At 34.2% G+C, this 25684-nt stretch overlaps 1 protein-coding gene and 1 long non-coding RNA gene across 7 annotated transcripts in view; one reads left to right on the top strand and one right to left on the bottom strand.

The window, feature by feature from the left end:
- Positions 1-7741, bottom strand: part of LOC130051208 (uncharacterized) — a 19336-nt gene extending 11595 nt beyond the window's left edge. For 5 of the 6 annotated variants that reach the window (XR_008799609.1, XR_008799608.1, XR_008799610.1 and 2 more), the window contains exon 1: positions 159-7305. This is a non-coding gene — a long non-coding RNA (uncharacterized LOC130051208). Of the gene's footprint in view, positions 1-158; positions 7306-7354; positions 7467-7571 lie in introns of those variants that run through there. The other variant, XR_008799607.1, reaches the window with a different exon arrangement.
- Positions 3574-25684, top strand: LOC130046460 (uncharacterized). The gene is made up of 8 exons (XM_056152691.1): positions 3574-3667; positions 6792-6831; positions 8853-9059; positions 11151-11261; positions 19353-19503; positions 20529-20668; positions 21037-21066; positions 23573-25684. Exons 1-8 carry the CDS (start codon positions 3641-3643, stop codon positions 23665-23667), a joined length of 801 nt encoding a protein of 266 aa, XP_056008666.1. The 5' UTR covers positions 3574-3640; the 3' UTR covers positions 23668-25684.

Below are 25684 nucleotides of genomic sequence, written 5' to 3'. Positions count from 1 at the left end.
GTCTGGTCCGTTGCATTTTCTCCCTTCCTGTTACATGTGTTTTTTGCATGCTTACCTTGTGATATTTTATTTTGTCTGTCATAGTCAGTTTAAGAACTCTGTAGACCCCATGTCATTTGTTACGATTGTATACAGTGTTGACTTTCAATAAAACTTACTTATTATAAAACTGCACAATGTAATATAGTTGAGCTTGACTTGCCAATATGAAATATGATGATCGAGTGCCTGTAATAAACCATTTGAATAAATAACATGCAAATTAAATTGTCCCGAAACATTTAACCTATCGATACCACTAATTTATACTTCGAGCTAACCGACCTACAGAGATCAATTTTATAACCACATTCTCATGCTTGTTCTGTATGTGAAACTGCATTTAAAATAAATGTTGCAGGATATCCATCTTGAAAGGACATTTGTGATCCGTTTGTTTAAAAATGTACTTTCAGTGAAATAATCCACTAACAACATGATGAATATTAGGCCTACTTCCGAAAAAGACTGTCAAACTCTGTGCCATGTTATATGCAGAAAGTGTCAGAATTAGCGCATGCGCAAGGGTGCGTCGATTTACCCAAATGGACCCAAATGAACCCAAATGGAGGTCAAATGGAACATATAATTGCTACCTTATATGACTAACTTACATATCGACCTTTAAAAAAGTATATTAGTTATTTATCGAAGTACGCTTTACAAACTTATACCTATGCTTTGTGGAAAATTTCTTACATAATAATAGAAAGAAATACTAATAAATTATCATACAGTGGGATTGTTAGCCGTTATCAACAGACATAAAAACAGAATATGTCTATAGAGGAATTTTTATCAATCGAAAGAAGGAATATTTTTTAAAAACTTTTAATTTGTTAAATTATATTGGAATTCAAAATAAGTTAAAAATTGAAGAACTTATTAGATACAAAAACAATTGAATAAATGGAACTACTATACATACTATTTACACCAAAACTTCTTACATGGATGGAGCTAATAAAAATCAAATGCATGTATGCTTGGAATCAATAAGACTACATATTATTTACAACAAAAGTATTTAACATGCACTATGTAGATAAAGCTACTTTTTGATTAATAAATCATATGAATGACTAAACTTTACGTAATACCTATTATACATCAAAACAAATATTATCAAAATTGGTACCGTATAAGTTTTACATTTACAACAAAACAACCTTACATGCATTATATATATAAAGCACCATACAAAAGCACATTGAATTATTGGAGCTACCAAATACATACTATTTACAACCAACTTTTTAACATCCATATGCGTGACATTTTATTTCTCTCTTTTTTTTTAATCTATTTTTTTTTTTTTGGTTGTTGTTTTTGTTATGTTTTTGTTTTGTTTATGTTTTGTGTTTGTTTGGGGTTTTCCCCTGTTTTATCCTACGGAGACTAGACGTTTTCACAGGCACCTGAAGTATGGATATTACTACCCCCATTCATTTTATTATACCGGTAGAAGGCCAATCTCTAAAGCTTACAAAAAGCGTGAAACGATTACATGAATCAAAAAGGGATGAGATAGACTGGGAATTCACACATATACATGGAATCTGTTTCAAAATCATGCCAATTCAGATTAGAATCCTAAATATATTTAAAAAGGTTGCAAAACTTGCACGTACATTGTGTAAATCGTTCTCTTAAATCTATGTACTCTAAACACAATATACAAAAGAGAAACGTGGACGATTTCTTATTTTCTGAAGAATTATGCATAATCGATATTCTTTCCATAAAACAGACTTACCTTTAGAAAGAATAATCAGGAAGAAAAGAATCTTCGTCAAAACTAGTGTTTTTTAAATGTAAAGGTCTCATAATTATGTTCTCAAACACAATAATTTGATTTCTTATTGGTCAATGCAATTTACTCCTAATACGTGGCGATTCTTTTTTATGCAAAAATTAGAGGATATTATAAAAACGACAATTTCACATATATTGTACACAATTAATTTTTATATATGATATCTATATACTTCAATATGAAATACAATAAATTTTACATATATTGCACACAACTTCATCTTTGTATACATTATGATATCTGTATACACTTTGATATAGAAAGGAATATCTTTTTATTTAATATTATGAAATGTTCAAATACAAATAATTAAATTCATGCATCAATTCATAATTTTTTATGTCCATATGTTAACTCATTATTACTCTTTGTAGACTAAGGGATTGGTCAATATTTATTGGGGTGGGAGGAACAGTGCATATTCTATATTTCCATTTTTTAAAGACCCTATGTCCTATCTTCTAAAGAATACAAAAAAGTTGCTGTCCTATATCAGATGTGTACTTAAAAAGTGGGTGTCCTATTCCAATAAATAAATATTTATGTATGATTAAACACCATTTTTACTTCATTCTAAAAATCTCTGGAGTTCTTCATGATTGTCTCTCCAGTTATATCAGCTGAAGGATTCAAGCTCCTGAGAAACTTTCCTTTACTTTGTCACGTTTGTTCAGTAATTTGTCTACTGTCTAGTGTTACAAATCTCATTATTTTCATCTTATTGTTTTCTTTTTCTTAAATTCTTGTTTAAAGTGCTACATTTTGCATATTTTTAATTACTGTTTTACTGCATTGTTGTCTCATGTACTTACAAGTATTTTTCACATCTCAGTATTCTCTATGAAAGGTGAAGATAGCTAACAGAAATCAATCTCATAACTCTTATAAACAATACACAATAGAAAGTTGAGCAAACACGGACCCCTGGATCTACTAGAGGCGGGATCAGGTGCCTAGGAGGAGTAAGGATCCTCTGTCGACCGGTCACATCTCTGTGAGCCTTATATCTTGATCAGGTAAACGGAGTTATTCGTAGTCAAAATCAGTGTGCCAATAACGGTTTAACACTCGGTATGAAACAATTCAGACAGCATTTGACCCCTGCAATGATAGGTTGTAATGGCAAACTATCAAATTATCAAAGATGTTTTTAGACTTAAGTTAGGTCTGTATCTTTCAAGTTATGACTGGTGAACCATTTTTATTTTCTATGATTGAAATCCCTCCATGCAAAACTTACATGTAATTTTTGCATTTTTATTCACAGCTGAATACTTCTTTTGTGATTTTAAAAATGACTACATGTTTTAATTAATATCAAAGGTCCAGTATCTTATTGCAAATTGCCTTTAGTATATTCAACTTGGACATGAAATAAAGCATGCACACAATTCAGTATTATTATTTTTAAAAAAGATAGTTGAATTAAAAGTTTGAAATACTTTATATTATATTTTTTGCTTTTTGCTACATTTGCAAAAAAATATAGCTGTCCTATCAGTGTTGAAAATATAAAAAAAAAAGTTGGAGTCCTATCAGTATGCAAGTCAAAATAAATGTGTGTCCTATTACATTTTGCACCGGTCCCAGCTCCCCAATAAATATTGATCGATCCCTAATACATATTTAGATTTCCATTTCATCATTAATCTATATAATTCATATTTAGATTTCTATTTGGGTCCATTTGATTTCCATTTGGGTCCATTTTGGGTTCCATTTGGGTAATTCGACGAACCGCATGCGCAATAGCCTAGTCAGAAATTCGGAATTCCCAAATTCGGAATGAAAATGGATTTTCAAATTGAAAGGGTATGGGACATTACGTTATTAGGATCATACGCACATAAATAGTTTCATAAATCATATTAATCCGTTAATTTGCTATTTGTTGTAAGTGCTGAACGTTTCAGTTTTGATGCACAGGTGCTTGTGAACAGGACTTCAGGTACCTCTCCTACTAAACAGAGTACGATAGAGTACTTTAGAGTACGCTAGTAAAATTTCATAATTTAATGCAATTTAACTGCTGTTCGTAGATGTTCTTACTTTAGTTTAACCTATTAAATGTATATCTGGAATATATTGTGTTTGTTTTCATTATTTTAGGAATTATTGTAAGTTAAATTTACCGTTTGATTCCGATCCCGATCAAATTTTATACTTTTTCAAAACAAACTACTAATAATCGGGATCGGGATGCCGTAAATCTTCAATACATTTAATGTTTTCTGGTCAAAATATCGCTAAAATACCAAATACGTTTGACAAGTATTGCACTTTTATTTTATAATCATCTTTATTTAAGTGGTATACATACAAATAAACAATTGAATTGCATTAAATATTGAAATTTTACTAGCGTACTCTAAAGTACTCTATCGTACTCTAACGTACTCTGTTTAGTAGTACCCCTTCCGGTACCCCCTTCTTGTATTTTTAAATGTTCAATTCCTTGGGTATTTCGGACCTATTATTGATGAAATATGTAACTTCAAAGGTTATCTATTTTAATGGCATACACAATGAAATATTGGACTGACGGTAAAACCCAGGAATAAAGACTACTATTCGTTGTGCGAGAAAACATTATTTATCAAATACAATATTCAAGGTGTGAAATATTCCAGTAAATTATACGAAATGAGTGTTTCGTGTAGAATCCAATTGTACTGTATATGAAATCGTTTAGGCACCACAGTTATAAATCCTTGTCACAACCATTCATTTAAACACATGTACATTAAAGTCGCAAATTCACTGTTACATCCCCGGCAGTGATGTTTATTTCTTTTCCCGATCCAAAGGAAACACTTTCATTAAGCTTCAATTTTTTCGGCTCCGGCGAGGACACTGTGGACGGTTTATGAATCAAATCACTTTAAACTCTGTAATTGTTCATCAGAGGTGCGTTTGTAGTTGCGAATCGCAGATGGCCTGTGACCAACTTTTTTCCCGCTATAAGTTGCTCGTCAACACCCGTAGCATATAGGCGTGTGGCGGCAGTAGCCCGAAGAGAGCGATTTGTAAAAAAGAAAAACAGAAAAATAACTAAAAAACCCATCAAATCCTGCCTCTCTACACATTTTGGCCACAATCTGTTGCAGTTGATGTACCCCGACTGGGACGTCGTCGTACCTTACATTCCCCTTAGGAGCGATTTTTGGTCTGAGATATAATGCATTGCATTTTCCACTGCTGGGGCTACAAATGATTAAAAAGAAATTTGTATGCAACAAAAATGAAAGAAACAAAATAAAGACTGTGAAATTTTTTCTAAACATATTTAGGAGAATTTGTAGAAATAATGAATAATCTTACCACAAACTCATGTACTTTTCAATCATATGAATCCATTTCTTCCAGGCACCCGGACTAAATGCTAAATTAGCGCTGCGGCTTCTGTTTTTATACCAGTTATAGACCTACGTGTCAGTATCATATTATTAGGGTTCCCAGAAAGGAACGTGGGATATCAATGTTTTGTTTTATCGAAAAGATTCTTTCCGAACACCCTTCATGTACCCTCATTCACCCAAAAAAGAAAACCAGTTTTGTTGAGTACAGTCTTCAGACAATAGAAGCCTTCGAATCGCTTTCCATGAAGAACAAAAGCCTGTTTTGAGGAGTATCGTATTTTAACAATTGAAATGATGAGCTAACATTTAATGAGCGAATTAAAGAAAAGAGTTGACCTTGTGTGCCATTAAAGTTTATGAATTCCTAATATATTTAATATTAAAAACAAATCAGAAACGAAAGGTGTAAATATATTTGTCTCTACCAATATATATTTGTAAGTGTTTGGGTTTTTTGTTGTTGTTGTTTTTTTTTTTTTTGTTTTTTTTTTGCGTTTAAATGCATTTGTTTTTAGCTAGAACAATGTTTTAAGTAAGATACAAGATTCCGATGGTCTATTATGTCAGATACGGGACGGAGACGGATCACTACGCGGCTCGTGTCAGTCCTGTGTCTGACATAATAGACCATAGGAGTCTTGTATGCCTTACTTACATTTCAAGTATAGAAAATTAGAAATGCATCCTACAATTCGTATCGCCCGGTAATCCTCTTACATATTTAGCAAGTCATATTTTTTCCTCTCATTTACCTGTCTATGAATATGTTTTATACAGGACCACAATGTATACTCGTCATTTGATGAAATTATACATTTATAATTTCTCAATGTACGGTTTTCTACTTACATGCATATGTTTTTTGAATTTTCTGAGATCTTTCAAATATGGACTTGCTGTTCACTAAAACAACACTGCAAAATGTAGCAATTCACACAATCCTGGTCAGGAATGCAAATATAGACCTTTATCTTCACTGGGCGGGTCATGAAGATAAAAATATAGGACCACGTGGTGATATATCACTATTGTATGCGTACGGACATGTACTTTGATTTTAAAAATCAGTTTGTGATAACAAAGTCAGAATCAAAGAACAATCTAGTTCATTTATCCTTAATCTGGAAGTCATATCTAGTTCATTTATCCTTAATCAGGAAGTCACATCTAGTTCATTTATCCTTAATCAGGAAGTCACATCTAGTTCATTTATCCTTAATCAGGAAGTCACATCTAGTGTATTTATCCTTAATCTGGAAGTCACATCTAGTTCATTTATCCTTAATCAGGAAGTCACATCTAGTTCATTCATCATTTAATCAGGAAGTCACATCTAGTTCATTTATCCTTAATCAGGAAGTCACATCTAGTTCATTTATCTTTAATCAGTAAGTTACATCTAGTTCATTTATCCTTTAATCAGGAAGTTAGATCTAGTTAATTTATCCTTTGACCTGGAAGTTATATCTAGTTCATTTATCCTTAATCTGGATGTCACATTTGCTACTTTTTACACAGTGCTTTTTATATAGGTGTGTTATAACATTTTGATATTGTCATATATTTATATCTTTCAGGTCTGTGCATTAAAATGGAAAATCTCAATCTTCTATACAGGTATAGCTGATACGTACATAAACTTAAAACATTGTTGTGACGTCAGTTCTTTGTCTTGACAGTACTTTATTTTTCATACTGTACTGAACATAGTCCAGTATTATTAAGAGCAGGCCAATATTATGAGGAATACTGTTTTAGATAGACCAATGTTTTAAGTAAGATACACGAATCCGATGGTCTATTATGTCTATTATGTCAGTTACGGGACGGATCACTCGTTACGCGGCTCGTGCTAGTTCTGTATCTGATATGATAGGCTAACTTCGTCTTGTATCCCTTACATACAAATGTAAAGCATTTTTCACTTCATAGAAAATATCTACCTTCTTTCGATTTATTTATTGAAGGAATGCCGAACTTGAGTACAAATATCGATCACGTTCCCATTCAAATCCTGCTTTTGAAACCAGTAACCTCTATAGTAGTAAAATGTACTTGTTTAATGTTCGCCAGGATAACTTAGGATGTACCCGATAATTTATAGAACTTATCATAACTGTAGAAATAGACAGAAGCTTACCTTGTACACGGACAGATACGAACACGTCAACTGATCAATGGCTTACTTATTTAAATGTTTTCAGTTTGTCCTCGGTCGTTATTCTATTCTTCAATGTACTTTAAACCTTTTACTGAAATCAATACAGATAAGTTTGAATGATATATGTTTTGATGCAATATATTACAAAAAATTCGATTAGTTCAAAGGAATTGTGAAATTGTCGATATGATGTTACCTGCCGTGGATAATAACTTCGGAAATGATAGGAGGGATGTTTCTTTATGTTTTACTTAACTCGAGTACAAATATCGATGACGTCCCCATTCAAATCCTGCTTTTGAAACCACTAACATGTATAGTAGTAAAATGTACTTGTTTAACGTTCGCCAGGATAACATAGGATACACCCGATAATTTATAGAACTTATCATAACTGTAGAAATAGACAGAAGCTTACCTTGTACACGGACAGCTACGAACACGTCAACTGATCAGTGGCTTACTTATTTAAATGTCTTCAGTTTGTCCTCGGTCGTTCTTATATTCTTCAATGTACTTTAAACCTTGTAGGATAAGTTTGAATGATATACGTGTCTTTTGATACAATATATCACAAAAAAATCGATTAGTACAAAGGAAATGTGAACTTTTTGATATGATTTTACCCGCCGTGGATAATAACTTCGGAAATGATAGTAGGGGATGTTTCGTTATGTTTTACTTAAGCCCGGAATTAAAAGTGAGCGTCGGAGTCTTTGGGACAAAACCGGCGGGCGTTGGGAGGATAAAGAACTCTCTCACTAATATGACTGTATGCGCCAAGCAGAGGTATAAATTTTGGCACTTCATCTTAAGTTGATGACGTCTCTATACGAGTGAAAAATGTTCAAAAGAGACGTAAAATGATATATCAGAAGGGATATAAAAATAGCATACCAATAAACAAATACATTTAAGATAGACATACGGTCATCAAATTGACAATATTTAGATCTTTTCAAAATCTACTGCTTAAAATACATTCATTCTTATAAACATTTGTACTATTGCTTTACATATCTTTCAATATACACCACACAATCATTCTATCACACTGTACGCTGAGCAAACATACTTAATCTGATGACGCATTGTTAAATAAATGAAGTCATGAACGTCGACAGAACGACAACACTAGTGTCCTTTTACTTTCTAAACGCTTGACCCTGACACTGCGTGAGAAACATTTGTGTGACTAGATGTCGTGTAATCCTGCGATTGCGCATGTTTGACGGCGTGACGTGTGATAGGGCTTTTCGCGTTAGGAGATGTATCACAAATCCATTTATATATACACTGTATAAGTGTGTATATTGATAGAATATTTGGAATCTTTTCACTTCTGCTCGGACATCATGATTGATGTAGACGACTCGGTTCAAGACATTTACATTTCTAAATTATCTGGAATTAAATGAGTGACCTTCCAGAATACACATTCAGTTGTATGATTAAAATAATGAGTTGATTTTTGCAGACATACGGATCCTACTCCTCTTAGTACACATAGTTCATGGACGAGAAAATTTCTACCCGGTTAAGTCCTGCACCGACATCACGCTGGCACAAATCCCAGAGGAGGTGTATCAGAAATGTCTAGAAAATGACCGGGTCATTCACTGTTTGCCAGATGACGACGACGTGTTGGGACTTAGCTGTTTCTCTATTGTCTGGATAGGAAAAGGTACGTCAATGAATTCTGATCACGTAGTTCACGAATGAAAATTATTGAAATTTGTTTATTAGATACATGTTTCAAATAACTGACTTCACTGTTTAAAAGCTAATTTGCATCAAGTTATTTTACACCCAATCGCACACTTCCATTTGATAGGAAATCGATACATGCATTGATATCTGGGGGATTTAAATCAAACTCGGGAATATCTTGCAGTATTAAGACGATTTAATTTTACTTTTTTCACAGTGTAATATCAGGCGATCGTATTCAAAATATTACCTAAACGGTTGAAGTATTACCATGAATAGTGAAAATATTTAGAAATCATTCCAAAAACAACTGCCAATCAAGGTAATGGAAGAAAAACTTAAATGAACAGATACTTACGTGAATTGATAAATGTAAACCTGTATCGTAAATTTCTATACACCAGTCCATTCTGTCTTATGTTAGGAGTCTTTGGAGCAAAGAGAGGGTTGTATTTATAACGATTAACAGACTGAGAGATAGACGGTAAACATATCTAAAGTATGCTATAGTATTATTCTGATAACAATGATACTTGTAAAGGAAGATGCAAACATCCTAATGTTTTAATTTGTAGCCATATGATCTAAACGTACACACAGATTGGGCACCATTTAGTTCGCCTGAATTGAAGGCTCAGATAAGCTTTTCTGATCAACTTCTGACTGTTCGTCTGCCCATCTTCCTGTCTGTCGAAATATTTGAAATACATGAAATATGCTCCTTTTAAACCTTTGAATTCTTTTAAGTGCTGTACAGATTGTGACATGGCAATTGGCCTGGAAATTGTGCTTGCCATTTTCAGTTTGATGTATACTGCAAGAAACCTTGCGGTATACATACAGGTATATTTATACAATAATCAAACTACTGATAAGAGGAAGCATGTTTGTAAGTACAAAATTATACTTCAACTTGACCTTTGATCTTGTGACTTGCAAATCAAGAAGGGTAACTGCAACCACTGTCTCAAGTCTACTTTCTGTCACATGATTCTCAAGATATCAAACAAAGAATATTTTTCGATATTATAATAGTCATATGGAGACGTCACCTTTGCCTATGAAAAGCTGCAAAATATAGGCCTGTGTTCGGCGCCCAACACATTTTCCTCACGTTGGACTTGATTGAGATATCATGGGGAATACATTCATTCCGTATAATTCATTCTACTCTATTCTATTCTATTATATTATATGATTCATTCTATCCATGTTACATTTAGACATAAATCTGGTTTTCATTTTCATCATATTTTGTTTAAATGTAGGTGTCATTAAAACACATGCAAAATCCATATTTGTTACAATTTATATTTTATTTTGAAATATTTCGTCTCTCGGAATTTTATAGTAAACGTATATTTTCTTACCACTCTATCTACAAAGGTGGTGTGAGTTCTTGCAACTTGTACCTGTTCTCAGATGCGTACAGAGCTTTCAGGATCGGCAGAAATTTGTACTCTAAATTAAGAATCCAGTTTTAATTAACGAGTTGCATGCCCTTTGTTTGAGAAAATTCCGTTTAGAGTACCACAGAAAATGGCTGAATGATCTCTGTGACGTAGGTCATCAAAACAATTGCAATAGGCGCTTCCGCCTAAAAAGAATTCATAAGCTGCTAAGGCGGGTTACTATTTGTTCTGCAATGCTTACTACCTTCATCAGCCGATAAAACAAGAAATAAATTTTATTGTTTATATTGTTATGCATTTTTTGAACATATAGACTAGATTTAAGTGATAAAGTACCATATTGTTGACCCACTCGTTACTTTAATTGAAAGATCGAATTAACCTTGTGACCTTGACAACGTTCTATATTTGGTAATGGTTATACAGATCAAAATGGATTGAACTACTTAGCAACAAACATGTATTCATTGTCTATAATGAATCAAAAGAAATATAAGGGAAAGGGTTCAGTAAATGTAAATATTGACTAAATAAATAAGAAATGACGTGTATGGTTATTGCGTTCAAAACGATTTGTAGATTATGTTTGGTTTTATTCTTGTGACTAAAACACAAAACCATCATGTTTCATATTCCATAATCCAATATCACAGGTATGTGTCCGTATTACAACAAGTATCAAGGAAACATGGATGTGAAGCCATGTACAGGGGATGCTAATCTTTGCCCTCCAAAACTGTTCAAGTCTCCATCGTCTGTCTTATGTAAGTAGCGATTGTTTAACATAGTTACATATATACTTTGTACACCATATTTAACTTTGCATTCGCGGTAGATCAGTGGTAGAGAGTTCGCTTCATAACTCGGAGGGAGGTCGTGAGTTCGAGCCTCGCTCGTGCCATGGCCGCGTCAAACTTAAAGCTGACATGAATTAATAAATAAGTACACCTTTCTCATCTTATCCGCCATATTTCTCTCAGGTAGCCTAATTTACTCTACCCGTATATACCCCAAATGTGATTGTCATACCTAAGTGATTTTTCTAGGTGGACTCGACCAGTGCACATCTCCGATAGTAATATATAGGGAATGAAAAACAAATAAAATCACATTTTAAAACATTATGCTTTGCTCAAAATTACAAAATATTTATTGTATACCAATGCAACATTCTGAAAGTTTAGATAATTTTGACAAAAATGCAACAACAAAAAAAGCTTTCTTGCATATTGCAAGTGCATGCAAGTATTTGCAGTTTCTTATGAAATAAATGCGGATAAATCATTTGCCAATTACATACTGATAGAATGGAATAAGCAAAGAGCATAACATATATTATTTATATCAATTCTTACAAAATACAGGTCCATGCCATATGCATAATATATAATGCACATAGAATATTCGCAAAAAAAAAAAAAAAAAAAAAAAAAACGTATCATATACGGACGTCTACTCAACAAGTATCGGAGATGTGCACTTACCGAAAATATTAGATTCTCTTTATTCTGATAAATCCACGAAACAAAATGATAAAGTCATTTTAGTGTATAAAGTTTTACATGGTTTAATGCCAGATTATTTAAATGTTTTTAAATATGTATCAGAAGTCAGTCAGAGGCAAACTAGAAATTCTTATTCAAATATTTTGTATATACCCAGGGCAAAAACAGAATATTATAGAAGATCTTTCAGCATTTCAGGGAGCACAGTGTGGAATGCCTTGAGTCAAAACATAAGAAACTCAACGAGTGTTGCGTGTTTTAAGAGAAATTATCTTAGAGATTATCACCATACTTTTTAAGCTTCATTTTGTATTCTATTTATCTTACATTCATAATTATTTCTTAAGTTTATATGTATTCTACTTCTTTTAATCTGTGTTTATTTTACTAATATCTGTCTGTATGTATGTTATATGCAGGACCATATTGAAAACTAGCGTTATCGCTAAATATGTAATCCTGGTTAAATAAAGGTCTTATTATTATTATTATTATAAACTCCATTTGTATCTCGTTAGAACTTTACAACACGTTGTCGTTCCATTATTCTAACATACAAAGTCAGTATTTTCTACATGCGCAGTTCAAACTAATTTTTTTTTAAACTGTAATGAATTCAATTATAAGCATCAACTCCTGTAAGTTTCCAATATATTGTAATTCACAATTTTTTAAATAGCTGGAAATTTTTAATGCTTGTAAGCTTACATTTATATCAGTGATCGATTTTCTTTCCTTCTGTGAAGTGATATATTGTACATCGAAGTAGGACGATCTCTCTCTCTCTCTCTCTCTCTCTCTCTTTCTCTCTCTCTCTCTCTCTCTCTCTCTCTCTCTCTCTCAATGAATATGGACATACTTAGACCGTAAATAATTGTATAGTTCCCAAAGAGACAATAAAATTATATTTTCGTTTATATATTTCCTTTTATATGTGTCTTTGTGTAATCGATTGTTTATTATGGATTGCAAATGCAATACCCGCATTTTCACGCAGGTGTATATTTCGATCATTATTCCTTTATTTTTATATCCAAGTTTGTATATGATCAATAAATTTTGAATTGTGCACGCAATATATCCAACCAGATGCTCGGTGTATATCATTAGATTCTGATTTCTATAAACTGCAAAATTCCGACCAGACAAGCATTCAATACCGGAAAAAAATTTGACTCTGACATCTCCCCTGATTGAAAACACCCTGTTTGGCACGGGTGAAGTGTGTCGCAGCCTGTATAATGGGAAAAAGTAAATTGTCAAAAACGTGGGGGAGACCAGACCAGCCTCCCTGCCCACCCCAACCCCCTGTACACGTGCCTGAAACAACATATCAATTCGTGTTGAAAGAAAGGTGCATACCTGCATTTCATTAACTTCCAAAGGAGTTCGAATTTATGTGTTTCCCTATTAATTATTTTGTATGTAAGATTCGTTCCCGAATTTAGAATCATGCTTTCAGTCAGAGCAGAAATGAATTCATTTTGAAGTACATCTAGTTTGAATGTAAATGTGGGGTTCCTTCTTTTAATTTCATCAGACTTATTAGAACCCCCTCCCCAAACTATGCAGCTTTGTTTTTATTGATATCTAAATCGATATATGAATCCGGATATAAATTATATCATGTTTTTTCGTGATCATATAGATATTGATACTGATAATGGAAAAGGAAAATGTTTATACTCTGGCCTTTTGCATATCCTACTAATGCATTACAGTATATTGACATTGTATCATATCAAATAAAACCTCAACACGAATTTTACTGCTTTATGAATACTAACATCTTATCGAATACATTTGAATTTGCAATTTCGACGCACAGAGGTATGTCTATTTTCAGAATATATCCATTGTGCCAGATCTACGAAATGAAATATTTATGAATAAATTACACTCAAGCCTGAAAGTAATCATTATGGCATGCTACAGAAACGTTAAAACACACATATGATATAGTCCCGCAATGCATGCATGCGATTTTTCTGAAGACATGTATTTATGTATTCGTGAATGAAGTTCCTACGCATAAAAATATCTTGGTCTTTATGCATTTTCTTTTGTAGTTTTAGTTTACCATTCCTTACACTGCGTAAATGAAGGAAAACTTGGTAAAGGGTGCAATTCTACACCATAAAATCAGTATACATGCATGTGTTGCAAAGCGAAATGTACACGTAATAACCAGATATGTATCGTCATTTTTCAGGGGGAGGGGGTACAACAGGAAGGAGGGAAAAATGGAAAATTGGATTCTTCAAAATTTCTTGCCATTCAAAATAATAGTTTAAAAAGATGAACGAAAACAGCAATAGAATAAAACAAAAAACCACAAACAAACCAAGATGTTTGGTCTGATGTTCAAAGTCCTAATGTGGGGGTGAAGGGTTAATGAGTCTTTTACTTTAGCTGCCTCAACAATTTCCCCCCTACACTTCATTTTCTTCCATCTTTGGGGGTGGGATGGGGTGGTTAGAGTCCTCTACTATGGGCGCCTCATAATATCTTCATTTTCTTAATTGGAGGTGGTGTGTGTCTTCTACTATTATATCAGAACTTTCAAGCTGGGTTCAAGTGGGGGAGGGGGTTGTCACCCAATATATCTTTTATTTGCATTACAAAATAACAAATAATGGATATTGTTATTAAAGGTGGGGGATAGCCACTCTTGTCCCCCCCCCTCCCTCACCTTGATTCTATGTGCTTGATAATGACGCATAATATGATAAACTCAATTATTACATTTTGCATTAGCATAATTAATTTGCGTCGAGTTCAACGCAGAATGCAATAACGCAAAATGGCATATATATATAAAAGATCTATTCAATGCCAAATTGGCATAAAATGAAGTAATTGAAAATAACATTATTTAAAGATATGTTTAATTATTGCGTGCTATAAATGAATCAAATAAATCTGTATTATCAATTAATGAGAGCAATATTGAGTTACTGTTCTCTTATATTGAATTAAAGATATCATTTGTCTTAATAAGAGCGCGATTATTACAAGATCATCGGTTGAATCCTCTCTCTCTCTCTCTCTCTCTCTCTCTCTCTCTCTCTCTCTCTCTCAGCCCATGCACTCGTACAGTGTTGTATATGCAAATTATATATGCATAAACATTTTATGTACCTAAATGATTTTCTGATTTATAAATCTGCAATAATCTGACCAGTAAATCATACGGTGTAAGGATTCATGCATAATACAGGGTAAATATTATACTCTGATTCTTCCCCTGATTGAAGATAGCTGATCGGCACGAGCTAAGTGTGTCGCAGTCTGTACAATGGGCAATGGCATTTACTGTTGGAATACAAATGGAGTTTATCGTTTTGTTTCATGGATTATGCAAATAAAGGGAGTTTTACTACTACTAGTATTTTCGACAAGTGTACACGTACATCTGCGATCCTTTACAGATATTACGAGTAGACCCATGTAAATAGTCGTCCGCATTCGATGCGTTTTCATGGCGAGCATACAGGTCATGTGCATAAGTACAGTAGTATTTATGTATTTGTATTTTGCTTGAAGTACGTGTGAATGGTATCAATTTTATACCCTTTGCTTAATCCATTTTATCAATAGATAATAGTTGAAATATTTCTTCGCGTTTTGTATAGCTTTGACATATTTCCTGCAAATGTACGTACATTCACGTAATGAAAAGGCATTCTATATTTATTTATCCAAAACCTTAGGGATGATTTACTACTGTTCGATATGTTTATCATAAATTTTAGCACTGCGTAGTGTTCCAAAACGTGATTTCATTTCTTCTTGATGTCCTATAAATTAGTATCGGAGATGTACGTGTTTACCTGTCGAAGCTACCCGCACAGGTAAATCGAAGACACTGATGTGAAGTGAAGCGTAGATAAACTCGTCCCCTTATATACCATGCAAACCTTGATACATATAACAATAGAATATCCAACTACATGTAATATGGCGGATTAGCAAAGAAATATGACGGACTTATAGAATTATACTACATTTATTAATTCATGTCAGCTTTAAAACGTACATATAGGTAGTGTTTGCTTCTTCACCAAACGTTCGGCATATAGAAGTGAGAATCGCGGGTCTTTGGGATATGATATCTAACATGGAAGTCCTTTGTCGTGGTAGGCATTGGCAAGTTAATCAAACCTCATTGTTCCGCGATTTGGTGAAGACGTCAGTCCAAATATCCAGCCTAGACGAATCTCGGCACAGATTAATGAGCGTTATGCATAGGACTGCACCCACAGCTGGTGACGTCTCAATATGATTTGTTTGTTTGATGTTGGTAGGATTGGTTAACTATATATTGTTAACCGAATGGTGACTGTATTATCAGTCATAATACTATTCATCTCATTGCGATCCAGCCTCACCCTCCAACACCTCCCAAATGCACCAACATAGTGAAGTTAAAGTGTGTTGTAGTAACATACATATGCTCCGTATGGGACGTATGGGTTGTACCATGGTTTAAAAATAAATATAAATAAATAAGGACCGTTGTGTACCAACGGGTACCTGTAAAGTGCGAAACGAAATCGAAACGAAACGAAATCTACCGAAACGAAACGAAATCTACCTAAACGAAACGAAACCCACCGAAACGAAACGAAACAGATTGTATAATCGAACTCTTTTAATTATAATAATTAAAATTGCCCCTGTTAAAGTTTACACATATAAATAAAATCCGCCTCCCCTTTGACGTAGGCTTTCGGCTTGACTGATACAAAGTTTTAAAAGTTGGAAAAGGGGGGGGGGGGTAAGCACAAAGCACATAAATACCAGCTTCGGATCCATACATTTCAGAACGGGAGGTTACAGTCTCACAGGTCAGAGGTCTGGGGAAACACACTAAGCGAGGGATGGGGTCGTCGGCGTTGGATCCGCTTTTGGGCATAAATACATGTTTCAGTATTTGTGTTCTAAAGACAAATATATGTATACATGTGGATATTGTGTATTTGTATGTAGTATATCAAACGGTGGATTCTGAGTATGTCCTCCCGTTCTCTTTGTGATTTCTGCTTAAAATTCCCTTGTTCATAAGCCTTTTCAGTTTACAAAATGCCGACCTCCTCCTAATATTATTGCATTAAAAAAAATCCGTTTTCCGTCCCGTTCTCAATTCCCCGTCTTAGCAACACCCCAAATGTCAATCTCTCACCAGAGGGCGTATTACGCTACGCTACAACGATAACTCTGGGTAGAGATTGCCCAAATGTATAGAGTTTTTCCATTATTGAAAGTACTCGCACCTCAGCAGTTAGAGATAAAATAAGAGTTTAAGAGCTCTTCCTGCTTTCAATTTTCTCAGACACCAGCTTCTTCAAACAATGTATCTATGCCCAAAGGCGGATCCAACGTCGGCGACCCCACCCCTCGTATAGTGTGTTTCCCCAGATCTCTGAGACTGTAACCCTCGGTTCTGAAATTTATGGATCCGAAACTAATTGTACATGTCATTTAATCAACTACGGATATGTACTTTGTGCTTACTCCCCCCCCCCCCTTTCCAACTTTTAAAACTTTGTAGCAGTCAAGCCGAAAGCCTACATCAAAGGGGAGGCGAATTTTATTTATATGTGGTAACTTTCACAGGGGTCTAAGATACCATTTTTAATTATTATAATTAAAAGAGTTCGGTTATACAATCTGTTTCGTTTCGTTTCGGTAGGTTTCGTTTCGTTTCGGTAGATTTCGTTTCGTTTCGGTAGATTTCGTTTCGTTTCGTTTCGATTTCGTTTCGCACTTTACAGGTACCCGTGTACCAACACGTCTGATGACTGTGGTACTGTCTTTGGATGGCCGGACACATACATGTGGTCATGGTAGGCATTGGCACGTTAATCAAACCTCATTGTTCCGCGGTTTGGTGAAGGCGTCAGTCCAAATATCCAACCTAGCCGAATCTCGGCCCAGATTAATGAGCGCTAAGCATAGGACTGCACCCACAGCTGGTGACGTGTCAATATGAGTAAAATCTTCTAGAAGGGACGCAAAACAAACAATAGTTTGCATTCTGTAATATTGCTCTTTTAAAGAAATGCTAATGAAAACAATCATTATTTTTATACTGTAAATTCAAAAGACATCAAATGATCATGTATTGACGAGCCAATTTAAAGCGCATGAAAGAGATGGTGAATTCACTCAGAGACTACTCTTTTCAAAGACAACCAGTTTACAGCAAATATATATATATATCTGGCACAGAAAATTAAAAACGGAAAAAACCCAATCATCTGCAGTGTTCCCTTTATGCAGTTTATTAATGCAGTGTGTATTCTTTGTATCCGGGGTGTTTAGTTGTTGCTATTGATTTTATTTGTTATTGTATGCTGATTTTTTTAGTGTTACTCTTTATTCTCTTTTATGCGGTCTCTAGTGTTAACAATTATAGTTTTTATTTTTATTCTTATCTTATTGTGTTATTTGAAAAATTTTCATGCTCATGGTGGGTATGACCTGTCGACAGGTGATACTTACTCCTCCTGGGCACCTGATGATGATCCCGCCTCTGGTGTGTCCAGGGGCCATGTTTGTTCAACTTTTTAATTTATATTCCTTATAGGAGTTATGAGATTGATCACTGTTCATTATCTTCACCTTTCATTTATGTGCAAGCCACTCATGTGTCATGCTACAACGTGCTTCACTGTCTCTCTCATGTCAAATATCATTTTGGTACTACATTACATAAGAGAGAGAGAGAGAGAGAGAGAGAGAGAGAGAGAGAGAGAGAGAGAGGTCTCTAACATGAACAACTTTGTATTCAATATTTGTATTTACCTGAGGATGGATGTTAAAATCCAGAAAGCGCTAGTGATTTGAATATATTTTGGAACTGCATATTTCGACTTTGAATAAAATGTATTTGATCACTGCTTCCGACACGTTGAGTTTTATTATATTAACTAGATTTTAAAATGATATATCAAATAGAAAACAAATATCTGTTCATTCTAATACTTCTTACCTGCCCTGAAACCGTATTTCTGGTCGAAATTTACCTGGAATGTATCGTTGTTGCCATACTGTTCACGTGTTCGATCTTCAGAACTATAGAATTTAATTCTACTAAACCGGCACAGAGAATCCTTGTTCATATGATCCACAAGGAAATATCAGGAATTGGTAGGCTGTAGGTTGGGTCTTCTACATATCTTCCACCACTACGAGGCTAAACATGATCTTGCTTTCGCGAATAGATTCATTTTGTTAATTTGTATGACCGTCAGTGGAACAAATGGATCATACAGTTTTACACCTATAAAGCGACTGTTTAAATGTCTTCTATTGAAATATTTCACGATGTTTCGTGTATTTCAGACAAAGGCTGTTACATAAAAGAACCAACAACAACAAGAGCGACACCTACCATAGCAACGACAACAACCATAGCAACGACAACACAGTCAGTGTCGACTGAAAGCAGAGATTCAAACCATTCAACCCATGCACCAATGTGTGGAATCTCACAGTAACGAGTTCATCAAGTTTTGAAATTGCTAAAAACCCATATTTACCACATTTTCCCATGAAAACACCTTTATTTTTACATTACTTGAAAATTCATTGGGAAAACTTACACAAAAATGAAATTTATTAAAATATAGCATTCCGTGGGGATCCGGGTTAGAATAGGTCCTCAGTACCCCTTGCTTGTCGTAAGAGGCGACTAAATGGGGCGGTCATTCGGATGAGACCGCAAAAACCGAGGTCCCGTGTCACAGCAGGTGTGGCACGATAAAGATCCCTCCCTGCTCAATGGCCACAAGCGCCGAGCATAGGCCTAAATTTCGCAGCCCTTCACCGGCAGTGGAGACGTCTCCATATGAGTGAAATATTCTCGAGAGGGACGTAAAACAATATTCAATCAATCAATCCAAAATATAGCATTTCATGTTTTAATCACTTGTTTACAATGGTTTTTTTTTTAATCAAATAATAGAATCACAGCAAAATCTTACTTCATTTGATGTGTCCAACATCTTGGGTCACCTTAAAATACTGTGTTTGAATGGGAATGTCAACTAGTTGATCAAATGATAATGTAAATAGGTTATTAATGCAAGAAATGCACCAACAAAAAGACATTCATTTTTTGTGAAAATTGATGCTTTCCCATTGAATTTTCAAGTACAGTTATGTGAATTATACAAAATTGGAGAGTTCATTTTGTAGTAGATCTGTGTATTTGGGAATATTAAAACATTTACAAATAGCTGTACAAAATTCTATAACCAATTCATTTTAGGTATCCTGTGTTCTTTATTTGATATTACAAACAAAAGAATGAAGTATATGTACGCAAAGAGCCAAATTGATAGGACATTTTACTAATTTTATGATTAGATACTTCTTCAAATGAATCATAGACAACTGATAGCTTATATGCATATTATCTTATGTGATATTGTGAAATATTTTAAGCATACTGCAATTATGTCTTAAAAGATGTTGTCTCCTCTCCAAATCAATTTAATTGAATCCTTTTTCTTTCAGTAATGAATCCATGTTGGAAATGAATTCCTGTTCAACAGAAACTGGTTTTTTGATTTTCTTTATCATCACTACTGTCTCTCTCGGTATGGTTATCGCTGTGTTGAAGATACAGAGATTAAACAAGTTCTGCAGAAATATAGGTAATTTGGAATAAGAAGTGTAACTTAATTCTGCCATTTAATGATTTGAGGAAAGACATATGGCAAGTAAATCTAGAAAAATTGACCTATACCAGGATAATAATTTTATGTAATGTTTGGCTTGGAAAATGAAGAATTCAATCTGTTTTCATCGATTTGAAGCTCGAGGAAATTGAGACAATCAATAAGTAACACACTAATAAAAGATTTTAAGAATATAGGTTATGATTTGCAGGGTATATCGCGTTAAGAAAGCATTGACACACAGAGAGACTCCATTATTATTATTATTATAGGGCCCATGCATTTTCGATATTGGGCCCTGAATCTGTTTATCATTTAAGATTTCTGATATATATTTTTGACAGCGAAAAGCTGCAGAAAAGAACATCCAAAAGGTAAGATTATAATGTTATTCAATAAAAAATGTAAAGATAATAAACTGTTCAAATTAATAAATCCTGTAAAATACAAAATCTAGAAGAGAGCAAACAAAACAGCAGAGTTGGGATCATATGGCATTAGGTGTCAGCATCCACTGTACAATGATAATTTTGATATACATATCATGGTATCCACCATGTTTTAGTTTTGGGTGTTGGATGTGTTGTGTTAACGTTCGAATGACGGGGTACTATTCACACCTCAGAATCACGTGTCTGTTTTGTAATCACGTCAGATTGGAAGCATTTAGTAGCGGTAGTTTCCTGGTAGTTGTATGATAACTCGGAAGGGAAGTTTATATTTACGGCAAGTTTAGGGGTTAGACTATATCACATACAGCTAATAAAAATAACGTGTAATGATTGGTTGATTGTATCTTGTTTAACGTCCCTCTCGAGAATTTTTAACTCATATGGAGACGTCACCAAGACCGGTGTAGGGCTTCAAATTTAGGACTATGTTCGGCGCTTACGGCTATTGAAGAGTGAGGGTTCTTTATCGTGACACACCTACTGTGACACGGGACATCCGTTTTTAAGGTCATCTCCGAGGACTCGTGACATTCACAACTGATGCCGAGCGTTTGGCGATGGAACTGTCACTACCTGTTATAACAACTTAGGTCTGTCGCGGCCAGGATTCGAACCCCGACCTTCTGTTTGCGGAGCGAACGCTCTACCTCTAAACCGCCGCGTCGGTCAACATGTAATGAAAAGATGATAAAGGAAATAAAATATTTGATACCACGATATCTCAATGAATCGTTTTTCATCAGCATTATCACGGCACCAGTAAGAGGATAGGAATTGCATCACACGCTCGTCCTTTTCCGTAACCGGTTACGGAAATAGCCGAGTAGTTACGATTGGGGAAGGGGGTAATCGTTTTGTAAGAAGTAATTGTGATTTTACCGATATAACTGCTTTTGTGTACTTTTATAACTCCGTGGAACTAAATTGAGAAAAATTAAAGCAGCAATAAATCTATCTGCATTTGATTTTATTTGCAAAACGAACGGTACATGGTGTTTTCTTGATATCTGTAAATAGAAAAAATATTGCTTACATTTCGTGTGCCTTTTAAGTGGTGTGTACATTCAAAATACGATTGTTTTAAAAGGATAATTTTAAGAATCAAGGCGTCTCAATCTATGGATACCATCTCAGTTTTTGTACAGGTATTATAGAGTAGAATCGTTAGCCAGATGTTCTCCCAGAAATCTTTCCATAAAGTTGGGTTTTATCCTGGGGAAATCTCACAACTGAGTTTGGTTCCCCCAGAAATCATATTGTAGAGGAGGTTTCCTTCAAATTCCTACTATTGAGTTGGGTTCCCTGTGGGAATTCCTATAGTCGGATGAATAAATATTTTATGCAGAGAAACAATTGTATAGAAAAAATAATGACGATCCATACGATAGGAAATAATATTGACAGATAAAAAGAAAAAAAAATATATAGAGATAGTCCAGTCTTTTTTTTCCCCCCAAATTATTGTAAGTTAGGTGGACATTTTGAAACTTATAAGATTTTTAGATACATAAAATTATAATCTTTTTTCAACTCTTTTGAATATATTCAATTTCCACTGCTGATATTTTGTTCTTAATATGACATGAAATTCCATCTGATGATCCTATCATCTCCTCGAGTCTGCACTTCATTTTGTATATATCAATTTTAAGAGCTAGAAATGATATAAGATTGGTAAAGAAAATTCTTTTCACATTCACTTCATTATAGAATCCTGTAACAATAATTTTTCATGACACCTTGAATTAAGATTCAACTAACAATATTCCATATCCTTTGAATAATTTGACATTCATATAATAAGTGTCTATTTTCCAACTTTATCCAGGGAAATCCTACTGCAGAGGAAATTCTACTAAAGAATTGGGTTCGGAATTCCTATAATTAGGTTGAGCTTTCCCCTCACTGCCAGTTTTCCCCAACGGAAAACTTACTATAGAGTTGCGTTTCTCTTGGGGAATCGCATTATGGAGTCTAATGTCCGCATTTCCTCCGTTACGAAAACATGTTATAAAATTTTGCATTTGTGTGGAACTGGACTTTTCATACTACTTGTACATCAATTAAAATCTAGTTATGATAATTTTCAAAATTTTGGTGTAAGACTTCATGCATTATACTAGTAACTTTGCAAAGAGTTTGTGTGCTAGATGTTCTGCGTTAGAAAAAAGATATTCAAAGATTTTTAAGATGCGTTTTGATTATGCGATATCTTTCCCTGGGGCCTGAATTCCAGAAGGTAAGAGTTTCACAATTTTGGTGGACGCCTCTGCTCTTTACTACTACACACCCAGTGGACTATGCTTAGTATTCAATAGATAAGAATAAATGCTATTTCATTTGATCACTCTTACAATAGCCTCGCTTTGGAGCTTGCCTGGATACATTTTAACATTAACATTTAACAGTCTGAATATTCTTTTGCCAGACAAATATGGTGGAGAAAGTATGAATGGTGGAGAAAATATAAATAGTGGAGAAAATAAACCAATGGCGGAAGGGAACAACGATGCAAACGCTTGAAAGCAACTTGGAATCATTCTTTCAAAGAAATTGAATGCTGACTTTGGAAGTTCATGGTATATCACAAATTATAGTTGTCAGCTAATTCTTGCTGCATGATTGGACCGTCTTTAGTCATTTTCTCTTTACGTGTTGCGTTTCCAACAACTGGAAGAGTCGGGGGAAAGCTTGTTGATACATCATATAACGAACCTCAATCAGTGGTAGCTAGGTGTGGAAGATATTACCGGTGTTGCGATTCCCCTTTAGTCAATTTTGCCATTTGTCTGTTCTTTACTCCTCCTCTTTGGTACATCTTCCGGTCACAACCCCTCTTTGACGATTTCCATGATCCACTCCTGTTTGTAATTATAAACTTTAATGGAGAGAGTGAAAGTGCAAGATAACAGGCGGACACTCTGGAAATTATACAGCTTCTGTAGCTATAAATACAGATTATTTTATATGTACATTTCTCTGTAATGTTGTTGACCTCTTGATATGCATTTAATATAGTATACTAGCTATACCAGTACATTTATATGATCTATTTTGTGGCCACTCGATTATCATTTATATCTGAATAAATCCAATGGTCAAACGCATATTTATCAAAAAACAAATAAAAAAAAATCTTCATTAAATAGATTTCATCTTTTTTATAAACATATTTTGACCTCTATACATTTGTCATTGATATTAAATCTTCAGAAAATGTTGATCGAGAATTTAGGCTGTGCACTATAAATTTTGTCAATATTACCTACAATAAGAAATGTATAACAAATCTATAACATGATTGTGTTAAGTTATAGATATCATAATTCTTCATTTCTATAATAATTACACTGTATTTAAGTCGTACATCATTTTATTTAATTTGTGCAATTACATACTTGTATATATGTACAGTCTTTACAATGTAGAATACCGGTGCCCTTTAGTATTTGTATATGTTAATATGTATTTATAATGGTTCACTATTTTGCGGAGTTTAATTTATTCACATTATTTTATACATGCAAACGTTCACTACAGTGTTACTATTTTTATGTCTCCACTCTTTCAGGGGGAGATATGTTATTTTTGTACTTTCTTTCCGTCCATCTGTCACAAAATCTTGTGAACGCTTCTCCTCCTATATGGCTTACTGGATAAACTTGAAACTTTGTACAATGCTTCATTTCCATTTACAGATGTGCATATTGTAGGGACAGGAGGATCCGATGATTTTAATGAAAGTAATTGTGAATCTAATAGGAGTGGAGGGTATAAATAGCTTGTGAACTCTTCTCCTATATGGCTTATCTGATAGACTTGAAATTTTGTACAATGCTTCAATGTCAATTGCAGATGTGCATATTGTAGGGACAGGAGGATCCAATTGTTATTTCTAAAATTATAGTGGATCTGAGGGATGGGGGTGTAAAATTGTTTATGAACTCTTCTCCTTTTTTACCCGAGTTCATAATGGCTTTGTTCCTGTTCATGCTTTCTCCTCCATATCATGCAGTGCATTAAGGGGAGAAGGTTTCATTTGGAGAGCTGGGGAGACATTTATTTTTCATAACAACAATCTCTTTTACTATGAAAATGTTCATGATATGCGGAACAAATTAGTGTTTTAATTGTTTTGTTCAATTTCTCAATATTAGCGAACTAAGCTTGTTTTAACGTTGTATGTTCCGAATTTCGACAAATATAATCCACCTTGTAAAAGCACTTGAATGATCGCACGTACGTATGTAGGAGGTTACATGACATGTCATTTATTATTTCAATTGTTTTAACCAGAATTATTTGGTTTTAAATGGGTGTTTTTGAACAACTGTCACTCGGCCATTTCTATTGCATGTTCAGAAAACAAATGAAGTAACAGTCGCATGTGCTGTGCAGACTTGCAGAGATAAGATCATCGATGGTCTTATCTGTGTGTAGTTTGTAGCTACAGTACCTTGAAAGGTGAATATCAATGTCATAACTCCCATAAGCATAGTACCATGCCATGATTGTAAGAGAAATAAAAGTATCAAATACC

This window comes from Ostrea edulis, chromosome 1 (genome assembly GCF_947568905.1).
Source record: "Ostrea edulis chromosome 1, xbOstEdul1.1, whole genome shotgun sequence".
NCBI lineage: Eukaryota > Metazoa > Mollusca > Bivalvia > Ostreida > Ostreidae > Ostrea > Ostrea edulis.
The sequence above is the reverse complement of the archived record's forward strand: the minus strand, read 5'-3'. Positions and strand labels throughout refer to the sequence as shown.

Excerpts from the sequence above, each read along its gene's own strand:
- LOC130046460 (XM_056152691.1), top strand. The coding sequence starts at position 3,641 with ATGAAAATGGATTTTCAAATTGAAAGG. Across the intron at positions 3,668-6,791 it reads TGGATTTTCAAATTGAAAGG|GTCTGTGCATTAAAATGGAA; the intron begins GTATGGGACATT and ends TATATCTTTCAG. Across the intron at positions 11,262-19,352 it reads GTCTCCATCGTCTGTCTTAT|ACAAAGGCTGTTACATAAAA; the intron begins GTAAGTAGCGAT and ends CGTGTATTTCAG.